General features: G+C 39.2%; 1 protein-coding gene and 1 long non-coding RNA gene across 10 annotated transcripts in view; one reads left to right on the top strand and one right to left on the bottom strand.

Moving 5' to 3' along the window:
* The window catches only part of cfap20dc (CFAP20 domain containing), a 400,185-nt gene that overhangs the window by 290,037 nt on the left and 84,498 nt on the right, over positions 1–25,650 (top strand). For 8 of the 9 annotated variants that reach the window (XM_087994376.1, XM_087994375.1, XM_087994372.1 and 5 more), the window contains 2 exons: positions 9,755–10,132; positions 23,585–23,803. In XM_087994376.1, coding sequence (XP_087850502.1) covers positions 9,755–10,132; positions 23,585–23,803 — 597 coding nt within the window. The remainder of the gene's footprint in view (positions 1–9,754; positions 10,133–23,584; positions 23,804–25,650) is intronic. The other variant, XM_087994374.1, reaches the window with a different exon arrangement.
* Positions 1–25,650, bottom strand: part of LOC122559044 (uncharacterized) — a 140,282-nt gene that overhangs the window by 46,332 nt on the left and 68,300 nt on the right. The window lies entirely within an intron of this gene.

Here is a 25,650-nt window from a genome sequence, read left to right as displayed (position 1 = left end):
ACAACTTCCTCATTGTCCAATTTAATTTGGGGAATGTCCAATTCAGAATCCTCTGAACTTGGTTCTTCCCTTTTTTTTTGGAACCAATAATACAGTCTTCTTTGGTTTTCTTTCCCTGTCAAAATACCTTTTGAGCATATTCACATGACACACTTTGTGAGATTTCTTTCTGTCAGGAGTCCTTATCAAATAGTTCACCTCACTCAATTTTCTTTTGACTTGAAACAATCTACTAAACCTTGCTTTTAAAGGTTCACCTATCACTGGAAGTAACACTAACGCCTTATCCTCAATGGCAAAATTGCGAGTTTTGATTTCCTCTGCTTCCCATTTCATTGTATGCTGTGATACTTTTAAATGCTGTCCAGCCAACACTCTGAATATGTGATCTCTGAATTCTGACTTATCAATTTCTCCTTAATCAATTTTCGCGGTCCTCTCACATCATCCCCAAAAACTAATTCAAATAGACTGAATTTGGTTGATTAATTTGATGCATCTCTGATGGCAAAAAGCACAAGCAGAATTCCCTTATCGTATCTGGATAGTCTAAATAGTCCTGACTATAAGCTCTCAACATGGTCTTTAATGTCTAATGCCACCTTTCTAGTGCTCCCTGCGATTCTGGATATACACTGTGGATTTGAATTGTTTTATTCCTAAACTGTCCATAACTTCCTTGAATAATTTTGGTATAAAGTTTGATCCTTGATTTGATTTTATCTTTGCGGTTAGTCTGTATTTGGTGAAAAGTTTGAGTAACTCCTCTACAATCCATTTAGCTGTGATATTGCATAATGGAACAGCTTCTGGAAACCTAGTGGACACATCCATTAGTGTTAACAAATACTGATTCCCACCTTTTGTTTTAGGTAGAGGTCTTACACAATCAATTAAGATTCTTGTAAAAGGTTCCTCAAATGCAGGAATTGGTATCAAAGGGGCGGGTTTTGTTAATGCCTGTGGTTTTCCCATTACGTGACATGTATGACATGTCTGACAAAATTCAACTACGGAACAATCTCAATTATCAAAAAGAGGTGGGCAGGGAATATAACTGATTGTTCGGATAACCGATTGCTTGGATAAGGATCATGTTTCTTCGGGACCTTGAGATCGTGTTCGGAAAGTCTGAAATTCAGATAATTGATGTTTGGGTAACTGAGGTTGTTCTGTACATTTTGCAAAGTCAGGCCAGTAAAAATGTTTTTGTATTTTAGCTTGAGCTTTTACCCACAACACCTCCTTTCTATAACCCACTGGTAATTCCACTTGATGAACTTCTGCCCATTTCTCATCTGCTTCAATAGGTGATGGTCTCCATTTCCTCATTAAGACATCATTTTTAAGAGAATAGCATTCAGGGATACATTTGGATTCTTTTTCCATGTGTGCCTCTTGCTACAATTGCTTTAAATTTTTATCTTACTACTATAACTCAGTTAATTTATCTGAGCTAAAGATGTCTGCTGTGTCATCTATTTGCTCCTGGTTTGTGTCAGCCATCTGATCAAACAGGATCTCTGCTAATTCCACTTCAACTTTCTTATTTGTACTCTTTGACCTCTCCTGTTTCAACTGGTGATTTTGTGACCTTGTTACCACACAGTCAGGAAAAATCCTAGGATATACGTCCTGCAGTTGTTCAGTTGCCTGAGTTTCCACTGGTTTTTCAACCACAGTGGGCAGCACGCCTACCTGCGAGCCAGCTATACCGTTAGCAAGGACAAATGGTATTTCTGGAGCTGAGGATTTGTCCGGTACTCCTACCACAACCTCTCCACTTTTCACCGACACTGTAACCTCACTTTACATAATTGAGCACTTCTTCTGTCACTGTGAATTCCTGTTACTCGCACGTTTTCTGGCAATAGTCCTTCAGAGGTACGTATCTCCTCATCTTTCAACATCACAGATTGAGAGGATCCTGTATCTCTTAGTATTGTATCCTCTTGACCTGCTGCTCTTAGCCTATGTGAGTAAATTCTACCTTCACTGAAAAGTGGTTTAAGGAGATCTGGCACTTCCTGCTTAACCAACCTCTGACCAACTTGTATATTCTGGTGCTGTTTTCTAGCCTCCACTGTGTTTTCCAATCCCATTCCAACAAAATTCACTGGCTTATCCCTTTTTCCTACTTCTGGTTTCCCAGTGCTTTTCCTAACCCGCCAACACTGTGATTTTATATGGCCTACTTTATTGCAGTGAAAACACCGGAGCTTTTTAATTTCTCTTTCCCTTCAAGTATTTCCTAATTACCCTGTGGTAACTTATCTTTATGACCTTCACCGAGATCTACCTTTCCCTTTCCACGTGAGGATTTCTCTTTTCCCCAATTTCTATCCCTGATGGATTGAAATTGATATTGGAAGCCAAGCTTTGATTTTTGAACCAACTCATAATCATCTGACATTTCAGCTGCTAATCTTCCCATTTTAACTCTCTGCTCTTCCACATGAGTTCTCACTACTTCAGGAAGTGAATTTTTGAACTCCTCCAAAGTAACCATCTCTCTAAGAGTGCCAGAAGGTCTACTTTTAATGCCCTTATCCACCTATTAAATTTACTTTGACTGATCCTTTCAAACTCAATATAGGTTTAATGAGGGTCCTTCTTAGATTCTTGAAATGTCTGTCGGCTTCTGGCACAAGCTTGTATGCACTTAAGATGGCTATATTCACCTCCTCATATTCCCCAGATACCTCCTCTGATAGTGATGCAAATATCTCACTAGCTCTACCTACAAAGTTTTGTTTGGATCAACAAAACCCATATGGTCACTGGCTACCATATTTGTTTAGCCACCTTTTCAAATGCGATGAAAAAGGCTTCCACATCTTTCTTATCAAATGTAGTCAACGCATGAATATATTTAAACAGTTTTTCACCAGGCCTTTAGCTACCATGGGTTTGCTCATCCTCACTCTCTTCTTCACTTGCCTTCAGCCTTCATCTCCATCTTTTTAATAGACAATAGGTGCAGGAGTAGGCCATTCTGCCCTTCGAGCCTGCACCACCATTCAATATGATCATGGCTGATCATCCTTAATCAGTATCCTGTTCCTGCCTTATCTCCATAACCCTTGATTCTACAATCCTTGAGAGCTCTATCCAACTCTTTCTTAAATGAATCCAGAGACTGGGCCTCCACTGCCCTCTGGGGCAGAGCATTCCACACAGCCACCACTCTCTGGGTGAAGAAGTTTCTCCTCATCTCTGTCCTAAATGGTCTACCCCGTATTTTTAAGCTGTGTCCTCTGGTTCAGCACTCACCTATCAGAGGAAACATGTTTCCTGCCTCCAGAGTGTCCAATCCTTTAATAATCTTATATGTCACAATCAGATCCCCTCTCAGTCTTCTAAACTCAAGGGTATACAAGCCCAGTCGCTCCAGTCTTTCAATGTAAGGTAATCCCGCCATTCCAGGAATTGACCTCGTGAACCTACGTTGCACTCCCTCAATAGCCAGAATGTCTTTCCTCAAATTTGGAGACCAGAACTGCACACAGTGCTCTAGGTGCGGTCTCACCAGGGCCCTGTACAGCTGCAGAAGAACCTCTTTGCTTCTATACTCAATCCCTCTTGTTATGAAGGCCAGCATGTTATTAGCCTTCTTCACTACCTGCTGTACCTGTATGCTTACCTTCATTGACTGGTGTACAAGAACACCCAGATCTCTCTGTACTGCCCCTTTACCTAAATTGATTCCATTTAGGTAGTAATCTGCCTTCCTGTTCTTGCCACCAAAGTGGATAACCATACATTTATCCACATAAGCTGACTTTCCTGTCTGAGTGCCAATTTCTGAAGTTCAAATTCCCTCTCTTTCTTTCTTTGGTCTTTCTCCTTTTCTCTCTCTTCTTTTTGTTCTGCTAAAGCGATTCATTCTTTTTCTCTTCCCCCTACTTTTAATCATAATTCAAATTGTTTCATTTCTGTTGCCCTTGTCTTTTGCCTCTAGCTCAAGCTGCTTCATTTTCAATTGAATTTTAGCCATCTGTAAAGATTCTGATGGTGTTTCCAGCAAATTTAAATGCCAAGCTATTGCTATAATTATCTCTCCTTTCCTCACAGAAGGAGGCAGCTCCAGCTCCAGCTCCAGCTTTTCTGCTAATTCTAGCAGCTTGGCCTTAACCACCTTTTGCAAAACCCCCAAAGTCACTTCTTCCACCCCAGAAAACTCTGAAACACTGAAAAAGTCTTTGCCATCCCAAGCACTATTTAAACCAACCGAAATCAACAGCCACCCCCGTCTAACACTGTCACCTCCTCACCATGGTTAATATTCTGAGGACATGGGTTTGACTCCCACCATAGCAGATGATGAAATTTGAATTCCCTTCATAGCAGCACCATGGGAGTCATAAAACTCGAAGAATCGTAGGAATTCAAGAAGGCAGCTCATCTGCAGGGAATTGGGAATGTGCAATAAATGCTGGCCGAGCTAACAATGCCCACAATTCATGAACAAGTACAAAACCTACCTTCTTAAACCCCTGTATGTTTGCTGGGAGTGTAATATTTGCTGTCATCAATGACCCATCTGAGATATTGCTTGGAGATTGCTCAATTGTGGTTGGGTTACCTTGTTCATATAGACACATATCTTATTAAAATTAGTCTTGAGAATCTCTGTCATGTCCTCAAGATGTTTGCAAACCAGCAATTGGGCCAAAGATAACCAAGTCCTTTAATATCTATCACTTGAGGTGACCAAATATGCGGCTGGAGTCACTATCAGAATTTTTTCAAGATTGTGTGAGTTAGGTATTTGTTTCCATTGTTCTGTATGTGGGCTATTTTAGCTTTCTAAATGGATGGTTAAGTAGACAATGTTGTGGTTTTGTTCGCCGAGCTGGGAATTTGTCTTGCAAACGTTTCGTCCCCTGTGTAGGTGACATCCTCATGCTTGGGAGCCTCCTGTGAAGCGCTTCTGTGATGTTTCCTCCGGCATTTATAGTGGCCTGTCTCTGCCACTTCCGGTTGTCAGTTCCATCTGTCTGCTGTAGTGGCCGGTATATTGGGTCCAGGTCGATGTGTTTGTTGATAGAGTCTGTGGATGAGTGCCATGCCTCTAGGAATTCCCTGGCTGTTCTCTGTTTGGCTTGCCCTATAATGGTAGTGTTGTCCCAGTCGAATTCATGTTGCTTGTCATCTGCGTGTGTGGCTACTAAGGATAGCTGGTCGTGTTGTTTCGTGGCTAGTTGATGTTCATGGATACGGATCATTAGCTGTCTTCCTGTTTGTCCTTTTACTCTAAGGCTGTGCCCTCAGCTCCTAGTCTCTCCTACCAATGGAAACATCTTCTCAATATCCACTCTGTCCAGACCATTCAATATTTGGAATGTTTCAATTAGATCTCCCCTCAGCCCTCTAAACTCCATCAAGTATAAACCCAGAGTGCTCAAACGTTCCTCATATGTTAACCTTTTCATTCCTGGGACCATTCTCTCGAATCTTCTCTGAAGATGCTGAAGGGCCAGTATATCTTTCCTGAGATATGGGGCCCAAAACTGTGCACAGTACTCCAAATGTGGTCTGACAAGAGCCTTATAGAACCTCAGAATTATATCCCTGCTTTTATATTCAAGTCCTCTCAAAATAAATGCCAACATTGCATTTGCATTCCTACCTACTGACTCAACTTGCAAGTTTACCTTGAGAGAATCCTGGACTAGAACTCCCAAGTCTCTTTGCACTTCAGGCTTCTGAATTTTCTTCCCATTTAGAAAATAGTCCATGCATCAATTCTTCCTACCAAAGTGCATAACCTCACACTTTCCAAGGTTGTACCCCATCTGCCACTTCTTTGCCCACTCTCCTAACCTGTCCAAATCCTTCTACAGCCTCCCCAACTCCTCAATGCTACTCGTGTCTCAGGCATGACACCCCTTTGATGAAACCATGTTGACTTTGCCCTATTTTACCATACATTTCCAAGAATTCAGAAATTTCATCCTTCACTATGGATTCCTGGATCTTATCCACGACCAAGGCTAGGCTAATTGGTTTGTAATTTTCCGTCTTTTGTCTTACTCCCTTTTTAAACAGGGGTGTCACATTAGCGATTTTCCAGTCCTCTGGGACCCTCCATGATTCTAGCAATTCCTGAAAGATCACCACTAATGCCTTGACTATCTCTTCAGCTATCTCCCTTCGAACTCTAGAATAGAGTCCAGGTCCAGGTGATTTATCCACCTCCAGGCCATTCAGTTTTACTAGCACCTTCTCCTTGGTGACAGCCACCATAGTCAGCTCTGACCCCTCACTCTTTTGAATTTTTGGGATATTAGTCATGTCTTTCACCTGTGAAGACTGCTGCTAAGTCATTATTAATTTCCTCAGCCATTTCCTTGTTCCCTACTACTGTTTTTCCAGCATCATTTTCCAGTAGCCCAACGTCCACTTTTGCCTCTCTTTTGCCCTTTATATATCTAAAGAAAGTCTTACAGTCTTCCTTTATATTACTGCGTAGCTTTCCATCAAATGTAATCTTCTCCCTCCTTATATTTTTTTATTGCCATTTATTGGTCTTTGTAAGCTTCCCAATCTTCAGGTTTCCCATTGCCCTTCACCACATTATATGCTTTCTCTTTTGCTTTTATGTTGTCCCTGACTTCCCTAGTCACCCATGGTTGCCTCAGCCTCCCTGTACCCTGCATCTTTTTCCTTGGGCTGAGTCTCTGCTGTTCCACTGTCTTTCCTGCTAGACACCTCTTCCAGTCAATTCTACCCAGCTCCTCTGTCATGCCTCTGTTGTTGCCTTTATTCAGCTGTAATACTGTTACCTCTAATTCTATTTTCTCCCTTTCAAATTGCAGAGTAAATTCAATTACATTCTGATCACTGTCTCTAGAGGGTTCCTTCACCTTAATCTCCCTTACCAAGTCCTTCTCATTGCACAACACTAAGTCCAGTATTGCCTGTTCCCTTGTGGGCTCCACCAGAAGCTGCTCCAGAAAACCATCTCATAGACATTCCACAAATACATTTTCTTGCAGTCCACTACCAACCTGATTTTCCCAGTCCGCATATTGAAATCCCCCAAGATCACTGTAACTTTGCCTTTCCTACACATCTTTTCTGTCTCCTCGTGTATCTTACACCCCAGCCCCTGACTACTATTTAGAGACCTGTACGTAACTCCACCTATCGTCTATTTACCTTTGTGGTTCCTCAATTCTACAGACACCGATTCTTCACCATCTGACCCTACTTCGTTTCTTCCTATTACTTTAATTTTATTTCCTACTAATAAGGCAACTCCATCACCTTTACCCACCCGCATATCTTTTTCGATAGGATCTATATCCTTAAATATTCAGCTTCCAATCCTGATCCCTTTGCAGCCATGTCTGTGTGATACCAACCACATCATACCTGCCAATTTCGATCTGTGCCACAAGCTCTTTATTTCATTCCTTATACTGTATGCATTTTCAGTTATAACACCTTTTAGCACTGTATTAACGGTCCCTCTTCTCATTGTCATTCGTTTGTCCAGTGTGCTTGAAGTTTGATTTCTAACCCTTTCCATACACTCTGTCTTATTTGTGTATATCCTGTCTTATTTGTGTATAACCTCTCCTGAGTTCTGCACTCTTTCCTCCTCCTTTCGTGTTTTTTAATTTCCCCTAAAAGTAAGCCCCCCCCCCCCCCCCATTTAGTTCAAAGCCTGGTCTCCCACCCTAGTTATGTAATTTGCTCAGAATCTGGTCCCAGCATGGTTCAGATGAAGAACAAGCCACTGGAACAGATCCCATCTTCCCCAGTACTTGTGCCAATGTCCCATGAATTCAAACCCATTTCTCTCACACCAATCTTTGAGCCACGCATTTACCTGCTTAATCTTATTGACCCTGTGCCATTAGCTCATGGTTCAGGTAGTAATCCGGAGATTATTACCTTTTTGGTTCTGTTTTTTAATTTAGTTCCTAACTGTTCATACTCCTTTAGCAGAACCTCTGCCCTAGTTTTATCTATGTCATTGGTACCTCTGTGGACCACGGCCACTGGATCTTTCCCCTCTCCTCCCACTCCAAGTTCCTCTGCAGCCCAAATACGATATCCTGAACCCAAGCACCAGGCAGATAACACATAAAAGTCATTAGATAAATTACAAAAAGTAATTTTATACATTAAACAGCTGAATATTTCTGTCCAGCTAAAGCTAATTCTGTTGAAATTTCCATAAATTGAATCCACAGGATAAAATACATTGTAGGAAGCTGGCAAGCAAAATGCCTTGTTTTGCATTCAAATAATAATGCTATTTAAATGTATTTTGCTAACAGAAGAAACATTTTGGGAAGTCCCCAGGTTACGAACACCTGACTTACGAATGTCCTATACTTATGAACCAACCTCCAGCTTCTCATTTTTAAAAATTATTTTTTAACTTGTTCGTAACTGGGGACTTCCTGTACAGCAAAACCTTTCATATTGCACTCATCAGGATGAATCACAAAAATGCCAATGTGAAGGGAAAACAACATTTATACTGTACGAGAGGAGAGTGCTCATTTGTTGGCAGGTGAACTCTGATTAGTAGAGACATTACTAAGGAGAATGCATCTATTTGATAATGACTGTCAGTTAAATACTAAGCTTTGCCTAAATCTTAAACCAGGAAAGTTGACTGTGATTGATCATGGCATTCCACTGAGAAATGAACCAGAGAATACTGTTTCACATGCTGTTGAGTTAGTCCGGGCGGTGTATGTGTACAAGTTCTTTCTGCCTGCAAAGAGTGCTTAAGCATGGGTACCTTCCAGCACATGCAAGAGTACCATGCTGTGAATGCAACTGACAATCCTAAATTGGTTGTCAGCTAATTTCTTTGCAAATCCGAGGTTATTTAGGAATGATTGTCCAATCACAGAATCTTATGTTGCACTTTGCATTTTGAATGCATGTTTTAGTTGAATACAACCACAGAACAACTTTGGTTATCTGAACATCAGTTATCTGAATTTCAGACTATCTGAACAAGATCTCAAGATCCACTAAAAATGTTATCTGAACAATCAGTTATCCAAACAATCAGTTATCTGAACAATAGATACTCATCCCCTCTCATTTGGATAATCAAGGTTGTTCTGTAGTACCTCCCATGTTTAAGGGAGAAGCTGTTTGATACAATTGGTCAGTATCTGGGACATATGGCCTATCCACCTCACATCATCTTTGGATAAAGCCAACAAGGGGAAGGATTTAGATATGAAATAAGAGCAGGACATGACTATATTCCTGAAGAGGTAACAAATATTATGTGTAAACAAAAATGAAGACATTGCTGGAGGATAGTTATGATGATTCAGAAATAAAACAATGTGTTGGAGGAGGATGGGTAATTGTATTAGTCACAGGCTACAGACAGGGCAAGAGAACCAAAATGGAAATACATAGGCTAACAAAGAATGTCACTGCTGCACTAGAGGTGGAAACCTAATTGGGGTTGTGGGGAAGATTATAAGAATATAGGAGAGTCAATGACTTTGCACAGGAAAAAAAGGTTATTTACATTGTACAGCAATATTTTAAGGCAGAGGAGTAACATGTCTTTAAGAAGGGGGTTACAGTGGCAGATGTAAAAGTGAGGAGCTAGCAGCTGAGTGAAGGAAGCCATTATATGCATACAGAACAAGAAGCAATGTAATATTAATTATTAAGTTGTATAATGATTACTTCTTTAACTTGTGAGTAATTTTCATTTTTGATCTAAATTTGTAATAAAATTATTTTTACACCTAAGGATGATATGCTGAATAACATTACCAAACGACTTGTGGATACCAGGACAAGTTCCATTAGTTCGGAAGCCTCATTTATCTACCATACATCCCACAGTTCAATGTCAGTTGCCTCTGAAAGAACAATAAGAACTGCTTCAGGAGAACAAACCTTAGAAGAAACTCCTTTTCTTACACAGACTAAAATGGACAAGGAAAAGATTCACAGCAATATCTCTCCAGTCCTAAGCAAATCTCCCACCAGAGTAGATGCTCCAGATTCTACACCAAGCATCATAAAAGTGAAAGATGGTCAACCTAACCCATCCAGAGCATCCATGGTAAAAAAATCCTTAAAAGAAATCCCAAAGAAAGATCCAAGACTAACCACGGAGACCTGTGTAAGTTGTTTTTTCCTGATTTTAAAATCATTTAGTTTTATTCCTTGATGTCTGAATTGATTCACAATGGGAATTTTAATGAAATAAATAGTATATCCTTTTGAATATTTTGTGCTAGTGCAGCTGGGAAATAGGAAATGCTTTTAGCATCTTATATAAGCAGCAAGCTAATAGGATATTTTCATACCATCAATCTGGCTCATTTTTGAACTCAGTCAGCGGGAATAAAATAATGATGCCTAAATACTTTGTCATATTCTTTCCACAAAATCTGAGGCCTGAGTTTTTGCGTGGACGAACAGAGGCCCTCCATCTTCGTGAAAACAGCACTGGGGGTCTGATTTGGAAGTCTCACCCAGAACTAAATACTAATTTATTTTCTTTGTTGTTTTCCTATTTTCAAAATCAATTTAAATTTAAAAGGAAGATGATAGCCTTTAAGGTTTATTATAGGAATAGTCCTTTGGAATATCAATTTATTTTTAGAATTTAATATTTATTTATAATATTCTTGGTTTTTTAAAGTTATTTTTCTCAGTAAATTCAAATGGTCTTTCCTGTAATTAATTGCAAATTGCAGTTACTGACCTTCTGATGAACTTGACTTCCAATGATGCACAGCTGTGAATCTTAGATCCATCATAACCTAATACCAAATGTAGTTGTGACATTACATTTGATTATTTTTATGAATGCTTGTGAGAAAAGGCAAATAAGATGTTCAGAATAAAATAGATCTATAAAAGATCAATTCAAAAATGATAGTGATAAAGAATTAGTGAAACCCCTCAAATATTGTTCGTGAATTCGATTTTGTAGGTAGTTGAGATTTGAAGACAGTAGCGAGAAAGTCAATGTATGCCCATTGGACAAATTGCTAAAATGTCATCAAAAGGAAAATGTTAGCTTTCATGGCAGATGTAGAGAGGCATTCTGTTTTCTAAAGACGAAATATAAGGACAATGCAGTGATCTCAGTCACAAGCTATCATTTAAAAGCAACTTCCCCACTTGTGTTAAACATCATTTGAAATCCAACTGGTGTAGGAACTACATTGGCACATTCAAAGTAAACAGGTCAAATTGAGTCTTTATTCATGAATTTGAGGGAAGAGTAAGCTGAACTTACTAACTGCTCTGCAATGTTTCTATATTGTGTTTATCAGAATAAAATGGCAGAAGCAAGATGAAAAGATTAATGCATAAAATCTGTGTGTTCTTGCATATCTCCATCTCTGAATCTATCTGTTTTGACTATTGATCTGGCACTTGTCCCTTGCGTTTGTTTCCCTCAGTAATGAAATACAAATGAAAAATATGAGCCAAAAGTTTAGAGTAGTCAAGCAACTGTAAACTTTCCAAAATATTTGCAATTAGTGTTTTATTATACTGGATTATAAATGAGCTGTTTAAGGAACATATTTGTAACTGTCTTCGATAATTATTTCTGTTGGGCGAGGCATGAAAATTAAATGCAAATTACAATTCTAATTGGTTTATGAACAATTTGTCTCGGTAAATAGCAGAAATTTAATTTCTGAGCCATAGGTAACAGAAAAAGTGAACACTAATATGTACTATCTGGAGTACCAAGAAACTCTAGCAATAATTATGGTGTGACCTCAATTTTAATTGCTGTAAATAAACCAGACTCTATTCTTTATGAAAAATCATTGTAATATTATTAGTGTTGCAAGTTTTTTTATTATAGCAAATTCTTGGAATCATCTCAACATAACTAAGGAGGACAAGAGAAAATAAAGACATTTTGAATTCACTGAATAGGAAGAGAGAAGAGATATAAAAAAGAAACATGAATTAAAACTAAAAATAAGCATTTTTAAGTTTAACCTTTATTTGTTTGATCGTTGGAATTTGGCAAGTAAATTCATTTCCACAGATCAGAATCTTTTCTACATTAATGAAAGATTATTGCACTTTATGTGAAAAGCATTGCAAGGGAAGGGTCTCTTCATGGCTTAACTGTGAATCCTAAAAAGAAAACATGCATTTTGTATGGGAGCTTCCTCTGTCTTCGAGACTAGCCAAAGTGTTTTTCACCAATTAAGTGCTTTTAGAATTGTAGGAAATGTGGAAACCCAACAAGCCCCTGCAAGAAACAATATACCACTGATCAAACACTTGTTTTTCTGATGTCATTTAAGGAACAAATATTGATCAGGACTCTCAACGATATCTTCATTGCTCTTCTTCAAGAAAATGCCATGGAATGTTTACGCTTTATACTTGGTTCTGCTTTAACACGTTTTTTTCAACGCAAATTGGCTATAATGCGAATGAAGAACTTAGACCATTATTTGTAGAATGAACTTTCCTTACCTGTATTGGCTACAGTGCAATTCCGGTTCCATTGCTTTAAATGGTGCTGCTATTACATGATTTTCTTTTAATGCAGAATCACATGGGAACAGAACTATCACATTATATCAAAACACTCTGTACTTTAAAAAGCAGGCAAGACGTTGACATATCAAATAGTGTAGCTCTTCAGTATTGGAGATTGGCCTGAATGTTGTGCTCAATCCTTTACTCCACCATCCACAATACCCTTGCACCTCTCCACCCTCTGTACCTGCCCTTTGGGAGGATTCTCCCACAATTCATTCACAACAGTATTGTCAAATACTAATTGTCTAACCTTTGACCCTTTGTTTACCATGATATTTCTACAGCTAGCAATACTCTTAAGTGCACCTTCACCTTTATCCTTGATTCCCTTTTCCTAGTAAAAGTTCCACTCTGTCCTATGTTGGACAGTTTCCTTTTCATTGCCTGAAATCCCTTATATCCAATGAATTCAAATTATTTTACTCATGATGCATTTCTGCTATAATAATTCAAAGAGAAATAGTTTACTGTTGCTTGACTACTCCAGATCTAGCTCAAAAAATAAACATCAGATTCTACTGGGCATTACATTCTTCTGCCAAAATTGCTCCCTGCTTTAGAACAGCCTTGGAGTGCAAAAATAACTGTTTGCTAACTAAACAAGTGATTTTATTCAGTGGAACTACAAGAAGAATTACTAATGCAACACACATGTATACAGATTAGAAATAAAAGATAAATCCAAAATGGTAAAAGCAAAAGCAAAACTGATCTACAAATCAGTGTTTGAATTGTTCGTAAAAAGGAGATCGTTGAACATTGTGACCATTGCAATGGACACTACAGACAGCATTGACAGTGGTAGTTGAAAAGTCCTTTGTTGTGCAGAATAGTTTAAATTCTGTAGTTCTTTTGACCATGATTGATTTCCGGCACTCAAGGTGAGAGAAAGTTCTTTTGTGACATGTTTCCTTTTTAACTGGTTTGCAGCACTCAGAAGGAGAGAGAGCTGTATCTTCAACGTGGGGTAACTAGGTGATAGTTCTTTGATTGTGACAGCCACAGCATGCTAACACTTAAACCCAGGCTGGCATACTTAAGATTGTTCAGTCACAGTTGTGCACACCAGCAGAGTTGAAACAGGCTTCTTAATCCCTGTCCTTGTATATTCTCCAAACGTCTGTGGTTTGGGACATTACCTGCATGAGGCGACTTGTTGAGCTGAAGGAGACCAAATTCTTATTAATCTTTGTAGTCAGAAGAGATCAGAGTTCAATCTGTTTCACTTGCCTCTTCCCCTCTTTGAAGGCTGTTGTTTCCAGTTCCCTTTGCATTCATAGGTGTGAAGTTCCATGGGTCTCTCCAGAAAGCCATTTAATTTATACCCACAGCCACTTTTGGCTGTATCAGCTCTATTTTAAAAAGAAAGCACATTTTGGAGTTGCAAGTTAAAAATGTCCACAATAATTCATGTTCTGACACATGGTCATAACTCTATATATACAAAGATGACTGGGAGTTGAATTTAGTGAGCATATTTTGGTTTAGCTTCTTTTTATTTTGAACATTCTGATTCAGGCATTTTAGGGAAAGAGAAGAAATTGTCTGTTGTTAAGCCAAGTCAGTAAATGTGAATATATCTGTACTACTCTATAAGCAAAGCTCTGCTATCTCTGTTGGAGCCAGGCAAATATGAGGCATAAATTGCAAAATTAAATTTCAAAGTAGTGTTCAAAATGAAAGTGACTTGTTCTGAATTCTTATTTGTATTCATAGTGAAATGCTAATATTCGTGGAGAATAGAATCTGTTCAGTTTAGAGTTTGTTAAATGCAATATTGGACTGGACTTTTATGGGATTGGGCCTTTAAAAATAGTATCAGAATCCAATCCAGGCTCCAATCCCAGTTGTCCAATATTCTTTGAAGCAGGATAAAGGAGCTGAATGGGGCAGGTTGCAAGACTATACCCTCCACTCCCAACCAGACCTGTCCTTTTGCAGGAATAGGCATCCCCATACCTCAAAGTTTTCATGCAGTCAGGCCAGCTTTTCAAGGAACCCTGGTTTGTGGCATTTCAGGAAGAACTACTTCACTCAAAGGGTTGTGAGTCTGTGGAATTCCCTGCCCAGTGAAGCAAATAAGGCTATCTCATTGAATGTTTTTAAGGCAAAGTTAGATACATTTTTGAACTAAACGAATTAAAGGTGATGGTGAGTGGGCGGGTAAGTGGAGCTGAATCCATAAAAAGATCACCCAATATGTTATTGAATGACGGAGCGGGCTGGATGGGCCAGATGGCCCTCTTCTGCTCATATTTTTTATGCTTTTATGTTCTTCTGTCATGTACTATGATCTGGATGAGAGAACCTTTGATTGGTAAGTTCAAAAGGTAATGTGTGCTAACCTATCCCCCATACGCAACCTCTGTTGTCCCTCATGTCCTACAAGCACTACTCACGTCCGTAACTCCTAATGCCTTCCATCGCGACATAATCTCTTTCACTATCACTGCACCCACCACCCCTCGATGAGCACAATGTTGCCTAATGCCCTACTTGCTAATCTATGGCTCTTCCATGCTCATTCACTATGTATATACTCAGCACAGAATCAACTGAATCCTACAATAAAAATGTTATGTAAGAAAAAAAATTAAAATTATTCATGTATAACTTTATTTTTTTTAATTCATTTTTACTACAGCTCTACAAACATGTCAATCAACCAGAAATTTAAAGCATTGCTAACAGAAACTACAAGCATATGACACATAATGTAAGAACTAGGAGCAGGAATAGGGAATTCAGTCAGTTAAACTTGCTCTGTTATTCAATATGATCATGGCTAATCTCATTCCCATTTCAACTCCACTTTCCTGCCCACTTCTCATAACCCTTCAATCTATTACTAATTAAAATACTGTGTATCTCCTCCTTAAATTTATTCGGTGTCTGAGCATCCACCATGCCTGGGATAGTGAATTCTACAGATCCATGACCATTTGAGTGATGTAATTTCTCCTCATCTTTGTTTTGAATCTGCTACCCCTTAGCCTGAATTATGACCTCTCATTCTAGATCGTTCCCTAAGAGGAAATATCAGCTCTGTGTCAACTTTGTCAAACCCCTTGAGCATTGTATGTACCTCAATTAAATTTCTTTTCATCCTTCTAAATTCTGGCAAGTAAAGACCTAAACTGCTCAATCTCTCTTCATAAACAAGTCTTTCATCTCTGGAATTTCTGAAACCTCTTTATCTTGTTTGTAAGCATTGAATAATTGAGAAATAGATCTCAGCAAAATAGCTGTTAAGCAGTGTTTTCCCTATGGTGCAGTTATTTCAATAGACTAATGGATATTTTGGTTGTCGGCTAAGAATGCAGAATGACAAAGTGAAGTGGCAAGATCAATATAGGGTGGTTATGAATATGATGGAAGAGACTAAAGCAGAACCAGAAGGCATTGGACTCATAGAGAGGGTAAATTGAGTTGAGTTTGAAGTAACTGCAAATGGAAAATCACTTGGTGCAGGGGTTGAGTGTAGAAAGTATTCTTGATAGCTCTGATAAACTTGGCATGGTAATAGGATAGGCAGTACGCAATGAAAATATTTCAAGTAGGTAAGTAAGACAGATCAGGTATTCAAAGTCTGAAAGGTTGCTGGAGGAGTGAACTGTCAATCGAGGTAAAGATCCAGAGGTGTTTAAGCACTGTGTGTGGTGGGTGGTATAACCAAGCAGGGAATTTTAAAAGAAAAAGTGTCATCACCCATGAACTAAATTTCTGTCAAGGACATGATAGCAATCCAATCAACTACATCAAGGCCACAAATGGTGAAAAACTTATTTACAAGCACAGCTACTTTGCAGGGAGATGAGAGAGGGCAAGTTATTGTTGACCCACTGCAGAGTCCACAGTCTGCTGCAGAAGGAATGAGTGAACTGAGAAGATGTTACTTTGATTGACAGTCAACAGGCGGGCTGAATGAAAAGGTTATAGGGCTGTAGCATGATGCAATTAGGTTTGAGGCTCATGAAATTGTGGAGACAAATGCATTGATGAAATCTTTGGAGAGAGCCAAGAGAAACAGAAAGATGCTGTGAGCTTGTCCAAAGAGAGTTGATTCTGGAATGGGGCAGGAAAATAAGGAGGTGGAAGAATAGTAAAAGTTTAGGTAGGGATTTGAATAATAACAAAGTGCTGCATAGGGGAAAATAGAAGGAAACTGATTAGTTAACATGAAAGTGAAGAGAGAAGGATCCAAGAGCAATAAAGGAAAGGAAACATAGACATAAACTTCTTTGTGATTAGACAGAAAGTTGAGTCACATGGACATGATAAAGATTGGAATAGATATGAAGACTAGGGAGGAGCCAATAGAGAGGAGACTAAGTTACAGAAGTTAAACTGAGGAATGCAAGTGTCTTATCGACAGGACAAAGTTTACATTAAGCAATGATGAACCAAAACCCCAGACAGGAGATCGATATGAAGGGTGAATGCATCCAGGAGCAGTTCAATGGGCAGAGTATTACCAAAATCAACTTATTTTGATTCAAGCATCTAAGAGAAGGGAGTGGTGACCTTGGTGACCAGCATTGCACAATAAGGGTTCCAGTAAAGCACCAGAAGGATTAATGTTTCAGTAAAAATGAACTCAGCATTTAGTGAATTTCAATAAATTCATTGAGGTAGGAAATGGTTCTGAGTTCTGGAATTCTGTCTTTAAACTGTGTTTAAATTATCAGCAAAAACTCTATTATTGGTGCTGAAGTGTTTCAATCAAGCAATTGGCCAAGCTGCCTTATGAAAACTTGCCCTCATACCAGGGCCTGTATTGATTCTGATCTATAAAAGGAATAAATTTTTTAACAATTCAAGATTTTGAATCCAATGTCACCAATAATAGGCGGGTACAAGACTAATAGATGTCATTATAACCAAATTATTACGTGACCAGTCTGATACTGATATACATAACGAATGCAATTTTGACAATGCTAAAGAGTCAATAGATTGCAGTGTGATCAGAAGCAAGAACGTATGAGACTGGTACATATTATTACTATTGCGGTTCTGTTCGCCGAGCTGAGAATTTGTTGCAGACGTTTTGTCCCCTGTCTAGGTGACATCCTCAGTGCTTGGGAGCCTCCTGTGAAGCGCTTCTGTGATCTTTCCTCCGGCATTTGTAGTGGTTTGAATCTGCCGCTTCCGGTTGTCAGATCCAGCTGTCCATTGCAGTGAGGAGGAACAGGTGGAGAAGGATGTGGAAGCAACAAAGAATGTGTCAAAAACAGAGTGATCTAGATTGAGAATTTGCAAAGTGACTGAACGATTAACCTCTAATTTTAAAGTGGAAAAAGGGGGTACAGGAACTGCTCTATAAGTTATGATGGAACAAATGGTGAGATGGTCAGAGAAGTCTAACAACATGGAATGGAGTGAGAAGATGAAGTTATGTCAAAGTTTTTATAGATGGAGGTTGTCTTGAAGTTGAAAACTGAAAGTACTGCAGATGCTAGAAAGCAGAAACAAAAACAGAAATTGCTGGAAAATCTCAGCAGGTCTGACAATGTCTCTCCTTGAGCAGAGAAGGCTGAGCAGAGATTTGATGAAGTACTTCAGGTGCTACCAGACCTACTGAAATTTTCCAGCAATTTATGATTTTGTATTGAAATTGAACTCCCAGTACAGGTACATAGAAAGATCAAGGGTGATGTGAAAATGGAGCTTCATACAGGTGACAATGAAGTCATAGTCATATAGCATGGAAACAGACTGTTTAGTCCTACTAGCCCATGCTGACCATAATCCCAAACTAAACTAGTCCCACCTACCTTGGCTTGGCCCATATCCCTCCAAAACCCTCATGCACTTATCCAAATGCCTTTTAAATATTGTAACTGTACCCGCATCCTTTGGAAATTCATTCCACATGCAAACCACTTTCCGTTAGAAAAAGTTGCCCCTTTTGCATTTTTAAAATCTTTCTCCTCTCACCTTAAAAATGCATTCACTAGTCTTTAAATCCCTCATCCTAGGGAAAAGACACATGCCATTCACCTTATCTATAACCCTCATGATTTTGTAAGCCTCTATAAGTTCACCCCTCAACCACCTACACTCCAGTAAAAATGTTCCAGCCTATCCAGCCTCTCTACTAACTCAAACCCTCCATTCCCAGCAACATCCTGGTAAATCTTATCTGAGCCCTCTCCAGCTTAATAATATCCTTCCTATAACTTGGCATCCAGAACTGGACACAGTATTCCAGAAGAGGCTTCATCAACCTGTACAACCTCAACATGACGCCCCAATTCCTAAAGGTCTGAGAAATGAAGGCAAGTGTGCTATACACCTTCTTAACCACCCCACAGTTTTCTGAATAAATTTCTAGTTTGTGGATGATGAATGTAACAAAAGGTGTGGGAGCAGAAACTTTTTTGAGGTCAAGTGTCCCACAGATCATGACTAAGTTGTAATCAGAATTCTGATGGAGGCATAACTGGCAACACATGCTGATAACAAGAGCTAGGAAATAGTTTTGTTTTTGTCAACATTAAATTAAAGGGATTTTTCTCATCCAAACTTTATTTCAGTCAGCTAGATACTGACTCCTATTTAAATAAATGAAGGACAGTTAAAAATTGTCATAAAATAAAATCATAAAATAGTTGGAAGGTCGAAAGAAGTTGGAAGGTTGAAAGAATAATTGGAAGTTCTAAAAATTAGTACTTACAAAAATAAATTTGTACTGGAACAAATTACAATGCCTATGAAAATATTTGAATTCACATATGACTGGGAGATGATTACAGAACAATTGAGACCCTTAAAGAAGAAAGAGAAAAATGTAGTTGGCATGGCTAACTATTTATCTAGACTTCAATGATTTCTTATACATATTTGAGTGGATACAATTCTGAATCATGTCCAGACTTACCTGTGAAACAAGATCTGTATTTTAATAAAGTAGTTGAAAGGCTGCTGTGACTGTGTGAGAGGCACTTCCTGCCAAATTTCAGTAGAAGGCCATAAGATGTAGGAGCAGAAGTAGGTTCATAGAGTTTGCTCTGCCATTCCATGAAATCATGGCTAATCTGAAAAACCTCAATTCCGCATACGTGTCGTTTCTCCATAACCCTTGATTCCCTTACTGATTAAAAATCTGTCTGTTTCACTTTGAATATACTTAATGACCCAGTCTCTACGGCATTCTGCAGTAAAGAATTCCACAGATTCACTATCCTCTGAGAAAAAAAAATCCTTCCTCAGTTCTGTCGTAAATGGGTGACCCTGTTATTCTGAGATTATGACCTCCAGTTCTAGAATCTCCCATAATTTAAAATAATCTTTCCTCATCTACCCTGTCATGTCCTCTAGACCTAATCTGTTTCAATATGCCCTCTAGTTCTGGACTCTCTCACCCCAGAGAAAAGACTTTGTCTATTTATCCAATCCATGCCCCTCATAATTTTGTAAATCTATGGAATGAGCTGCCAGAGGAAGTGGTGGAGGCTTGTACAATTGCAACATTTAAACGGCATTTGGATGGGTATATGAATAGGCAGAGTTTGGGGGGATATGGGCTGGGTGCTGGCAGGTGGGACTAGATTGGGCTGGATATCTGGTCAGCATGAACAGGTTGGACCAAAGGGTCTGTTTCCTTGCTGTACATCTCTATGACTCTATGACTCTAAGGTCTCCTCTCCTTCTAACCCCAATGAGCACAGGCCAACCTCCTGAACTTTTCCTTATAACAAAGTCCTTCCATACCTGCGATCAGCCTTGTGTACCTTTTTTGGACTGTCTCCAACGCCTACATGTATTTTGTTAGATAAAGGACCCCAAAACCTTTCACAGTATTCCAGCAGTGGTCTAACTAGTAACTTACATAGTTTTAGCAAAGCTTCACTTTTTTTTACTCCATTCCCTTTGGAATAAAAGCCAACATTTTATTTGCCTTCTGTATTTCCTGCTGAACTTGTATGTGCCAGCTTTTTGTGAATTTGGCATGAGGACTCCCAATCCCTCCGTGTTGTAGCTTTCAGCTGTCTCCCTCCAGACTCAAATTTGGTAGTCGTACATTTACTTAACTCATCTAAGTTATTAATATATATTGTAAATAATTATGGCTGTATCACTGATCCCTGTGGTACTCCACTAGTTACAGGTAGCCCTTCTAAAATGTCTCCTTTACATCAACTCTCTATCTTCTATTGGTTAAGCAATCCCTTGTCAACATTAAACTACTACCTCCTATACCAAGGGCTCTTAACTTAAGTAACCTAACAGCCCTACACATACACTGAATCTGTTCAGATGAGGAGGAACGTAACGGGCACTTGGAAGTACACAAGGATGCCCTAATAAGAATGGGGTGTAATACTCAACTCATTGACCACAACTCTGACGTGCCACAGCAAGAAACCATAATGATCTTCTCAGGAGACAGACACGAGCTGCAACAGACAGGGTACCCTTCGTTGTCCAGTACTTCCCAGGAGCTGAAAAACTATGCTATGTTATTCACAGCCTGCAACACATTATCAATGAGGATGAATACCTCGTCAAGACCTTCCCCACGCCTCCACTTCTCATTTTTAAACAACCACCAAACCTCAAGCAGATCATTGTTCGCAATGAACTGTCTGGCTTTCAGGACACCATACAAACCTGTCATGGCAGGTGCTGCAAGATGTGTCAAGTATTGACATGGATGCCATCATTAAATGTGGGGACACCACCCACCATGTACACAGTGGCCAATAGTGTCTATCTCATACGCTGCAGGCAAGGCTGTCTTGAGGCATGGTACGTTGGTGAGACCAAACAGAGGCTACATTGGCACAACAATCCCCAGCCAGAAATGTTCCCTCCCTGTCAGAGAATACTTCAGTGGTCCGGGATTTTCGACCTTGGACGTTCCGGTGACCTTCGGGTGACCATTCTCCAAGGCTGACTTCGGGACAGACAACAACGCAAAGTGGCCGAGCAGAGGCTGATAGCCAAGTTTGGTACCCATGGGGACGGCCTCAACCGGGTCCTTGGGTTCATGTCACACTACAGGTGAGCCCACTGCACTACAGACTCACTTACTCACTCTCTCTCTCAAATCACACACATACACACACATACGCACACGCACGCATGCGCACACGCACACACACACCCTCTTACAGATTTATACCCCTTCACACTCACACACCTACACATACACGCACTCTCTCACAGACATTCACACCCTCCCACACACACACATACCCACATGCACACACACACATGTATAAGTTTGTGGGATCTATTTGTACTTGCAAAATTTAGTTTGCTCAAAAAATGCATGAATCCATGTAAGATTCTGTAAATCCCTTTTTTAGAAATAGAATCAGTCTGAACATTGGTGCAATGACAGCCTCATACAGAGCACCCCACACCTTCAATGCATTATCTGAGCTGGAATGGCACATATTGTTAAATTTCACTTGAGAATGTAACTTTAAAAAAATTTCTGGGATTTGCATATGAAAGAACTGAAACCAACATGGTCATTCTAAAAGATGAGTGACTTAACAAACAATCCAGGTCTTTTTCAATATATAATTTCAGTTGCATCATACTGTAAACTTTTGCTATAAATTCTGTGCCTCATGATCTTATACTCCACCTGATGAAGGAGCAGCATTTTGAAAGCTAGTGCTTCCATATAAACCTTTGGACTATAACCTGTTGTTGTGTGATTTTTAACTTTGTACACCATTAAACACCTTCTGAAATTCCAAAAATATTATGTCTACTGCTTCCCCTTTATTTATCCTGCTTGTTACCAACTCAGGCAATTCTGATAAATAATTTATCAGGCATGATTTTCCAATCCTGAAGCCAAGCTGACTCTACTTGATCAAATTATGTATTTTTAAATGCTTTGCAATTACATCCTTTACATTTGACTCTAACATTTTCCCAGTCACAGATGTGAAGCTAATTAACCTATGGTTACCAGATTTTTGTCTCCTTCCTTGTTACATTGGTTGACATCTGGCAGTTTACCAATCCTCCAAGATATTTTCAGAATTTAAAAATTTTTGGAAGATTGGTGACTCAGTCAACACTGCATTGCATACCTCGGAAAAACATCAATATAAAAGCAGAATTGAGAAAGGGTTAAATGTCGTACCATAGGAGGAAATGGAAACAGAAAAGTAAATTGATATAAAGTGCTGCATTTTTCTTTTTCAACATGCCACAGTGATGTGAGATGCAGTTTTAAAATTACAATTTCCCACACCTCAAGACAAATTCCTGAATGCAGCCAAGATATCAAGAAGAGAAGGCATGTTGAGACAGGAAGTCTCTCAACTCATTTTGAGGGGTAAGGAGAAGATACGTGGGCTCAATATATGAATCTAAACAATTTATTTTGATGCATTGATAAAGCAATACTAACAATTCCTGTATTCACTGTAAAGGGATTTGATAAGGTGGATGTTCAGCACTACTCAAAAGCAGAAAGATCCCAGCACATGATTACAGTCAGAGAGGATATTTTCGAAAAATGAATTTTTCTCATAACCAAAAGAAGAGACAATTTTTATTTTGTAGGTTAATTTAGGTGAGCTTCTCAGAGTTTATACCAAGAGATTCCAACTTTATTTTAGCTGATATTGCCTATTTTTTTGAAAGCTTACCTGAAAGAATCAGTCAACAAAAGGCTGTTTTTGATGTCTGATCAGTAGCTACTGCTGATAGGCAGTGAAAGGTTGGTATGTCAGTTATTATTTGCACCTGAAGAGACAGGTTTATCAGTTGAGAATTCACAATGAGAAAATGTAAATTTAAATTCACCACCAATATGTTTCAGAATATAAATACATGCATCTAGTGTTCGATTGATCTGAACTGTTTTTAAATATTTGGGAAAATGTATTAGAAAAAATCTCACTGTGTGTGATGCATAGCACCACTAACAAGAAATATGTGAACAATGTTCTTGAATTAAGGATGAATGTATTCACAGGCGTATGACAGCTACATTCTTTTGGTGATGAGTTGTGGTGAAGACAAGTAGTATTGTAGCCATATGGTCATTACTATTGTTCCTCATTAGGAATATAACTGGTTGAACTATCAGCCAAAGGATATGAGTGAATCTGATGAAGCAAGAATGCTGGCTAGTTTACGACGGCAGCAACTTGAAGAAATGGAGGATGAAGGGAAGACAAACCATTTGAATGCTGTTCAGCTTGGTTACTGTGTCTATGGTGATGATAGCTTGAGTACGAGCAGTGATGACACAAGCGTCTGGAGTACCCAGCACACAGGACCAGTGAGTCTGGCCAAATGGCTTCATAAATTGTTTTAATGTGCATTTATAGTCAGTTTTGCAGTCTTGTCTGTTTTATGTATAAACAAGGGCAATGTTTGTGCTTTGGGAAATCAAATTTTTATGCACCAGAAGGTACTATTTATAAGCAATTAATACAAACATGGCAATGACCACTCCCTTCCATAAATCATGACTTGTCTGTCCTTGAAAACTGTCACCACACCTCCAACCTTCATTTCTTTGTCAAAGTGATTGAATGGGCTGTCACCTCACAAATCCATGCCCATCCTTTCCTCTAACAAGATTATTGCCCCAAAACACCTATGGGTGGAACTCAGAAATAAGAAGTGGATGATCATCTTGATGGGGTTGTACTATAGGCTCCCAATAGTCAGTGGGAAACTGAGGAGCCAGTATGTAGAGACATCTCAAATACATGTAGGAATAATAGGGTTGTAGTCGTAGAGGATTTTAACTTTCCAATCATAGACTGGGACTGTCATAGTGTTAATGGTTTGGATAGTGCAGAATTTGTTAGAAGTGTTCAAGAAAATGTTCTTTATCTATACATAGATGTACTACCTAGAGAAGGAGCATGACCAATTCACCTATGCTATCCCTAACATCCCTCGTCAGTCATGGTTGCCTCAAACTCCCTGTACCATACTTCTTTTTCCCCAGGATGAATGTCTGCTGTGTTTCCTGAATTACTCTCAGAAACTCCTGCTACTGCTGTTCTACTGTCTTTCCTGCTAGGCTCCTCTCCCAGTCATTTTACCCAGCTCTCTCTCATGCCTCTGCAGTTGCCTTTAATGAGGTGTAATACCATTACCTCTGATTCTATCTTCTCCCTCTCAAATTGCAGAGTAAGTTCAATCATGTTATGATCACAGTCTCCTAAGGGTTCCTTCATCTTAAACTGGTTTATTAAGTCCCTCTTATTGCATAACAATTAATCCAGTATTGCCTGTTCCCTCGTGGGCTCCACCACAAGCTGCTCCAAAAAGCAAACTCATAGACATTCCACAAGTTCATTTTCTTGCAGTCCACTACCAACCTGATTTTCCCAGTCCGCTTGCATATTGAAATCCCCCATGATCATTGTAACTTTGCCTTTCCTACACATCTTTTCTATCTCCTTGTGTATCTTGTGCCCCAGCTTCTGACTGCTATTTGGAGGTCTGTACATAACTCCAACTATTGTTTTTTTTAACCTTTGTGCCTTTTTTAAAACCTCAATTCTAATAACACAGATTCTACACCATCTGACCCTACTTTGTTTCTTACTATTGATTTAATTTCGTTTCTTACTAAAAAAGCAACCCCACCCGCCTCAGCCCACCTGCCTATCTTTTCGATCGGATGTATATCCTTGAATATTCAGCTCCTAATCCTGATTCCCTTGTAGCCACAACTCCATGATGCCCACCATGTCATACCTGCCAATTTCAGTCTGGAGTTCAGGTAAATAGTTCTTTAAAAGTTGTGTCACAGGTAGATAGGGTGGTTAAGAAGGTGTTTAACATGCTTGCCTTCATTGCTGAGACCATAGAGTAGAGGTGTTGGGACGTCATATTCAGATTGTACAGGATGTTGGTGAGGCCACATTTAGAGTACTTGTGCAGTTCTGGTCCCCCAATATAGAAAGGATATTATTAAATTAGAGAGAGTTTAGAAAAGATTTCCCAGGTTGTTGCCAGGAATGGAGGGTTTGAGTTTTAGACAGAAGCTGGATAGTCTAGGACTTTTTTCACTGGAGCATAGCAGGTTAAAGAGTAGCGTTATAGAGGCTCATAAAATCATGAGGGGCATAGGCAAGGTGAATAGCAAAGGCGTGGGAATTCAAA

This window comes from Chiloscyllium plagiosum, unplaced genomic scaffold (genome assembly GCF_037043375.1).
Source record: "Chiloscyllium plagiosum isolate Xiang-an unplaced genomic scaffold, Cpla_swu_hap1 HiC_scaffold_14, whole genome shotgun sequence".
Classification (NCBI taxonomy): domain Eukaryota; kingdom Metazoa; phylum Chordata; class Chondrichthyes; order Orectolobiformes; family Hemiscylliidae; genus Chiloscyllium; species Chiloscyllium plagiosum.
This window is presented reverse-complemented; position numbering and strand designations above follow the sequence as displayed.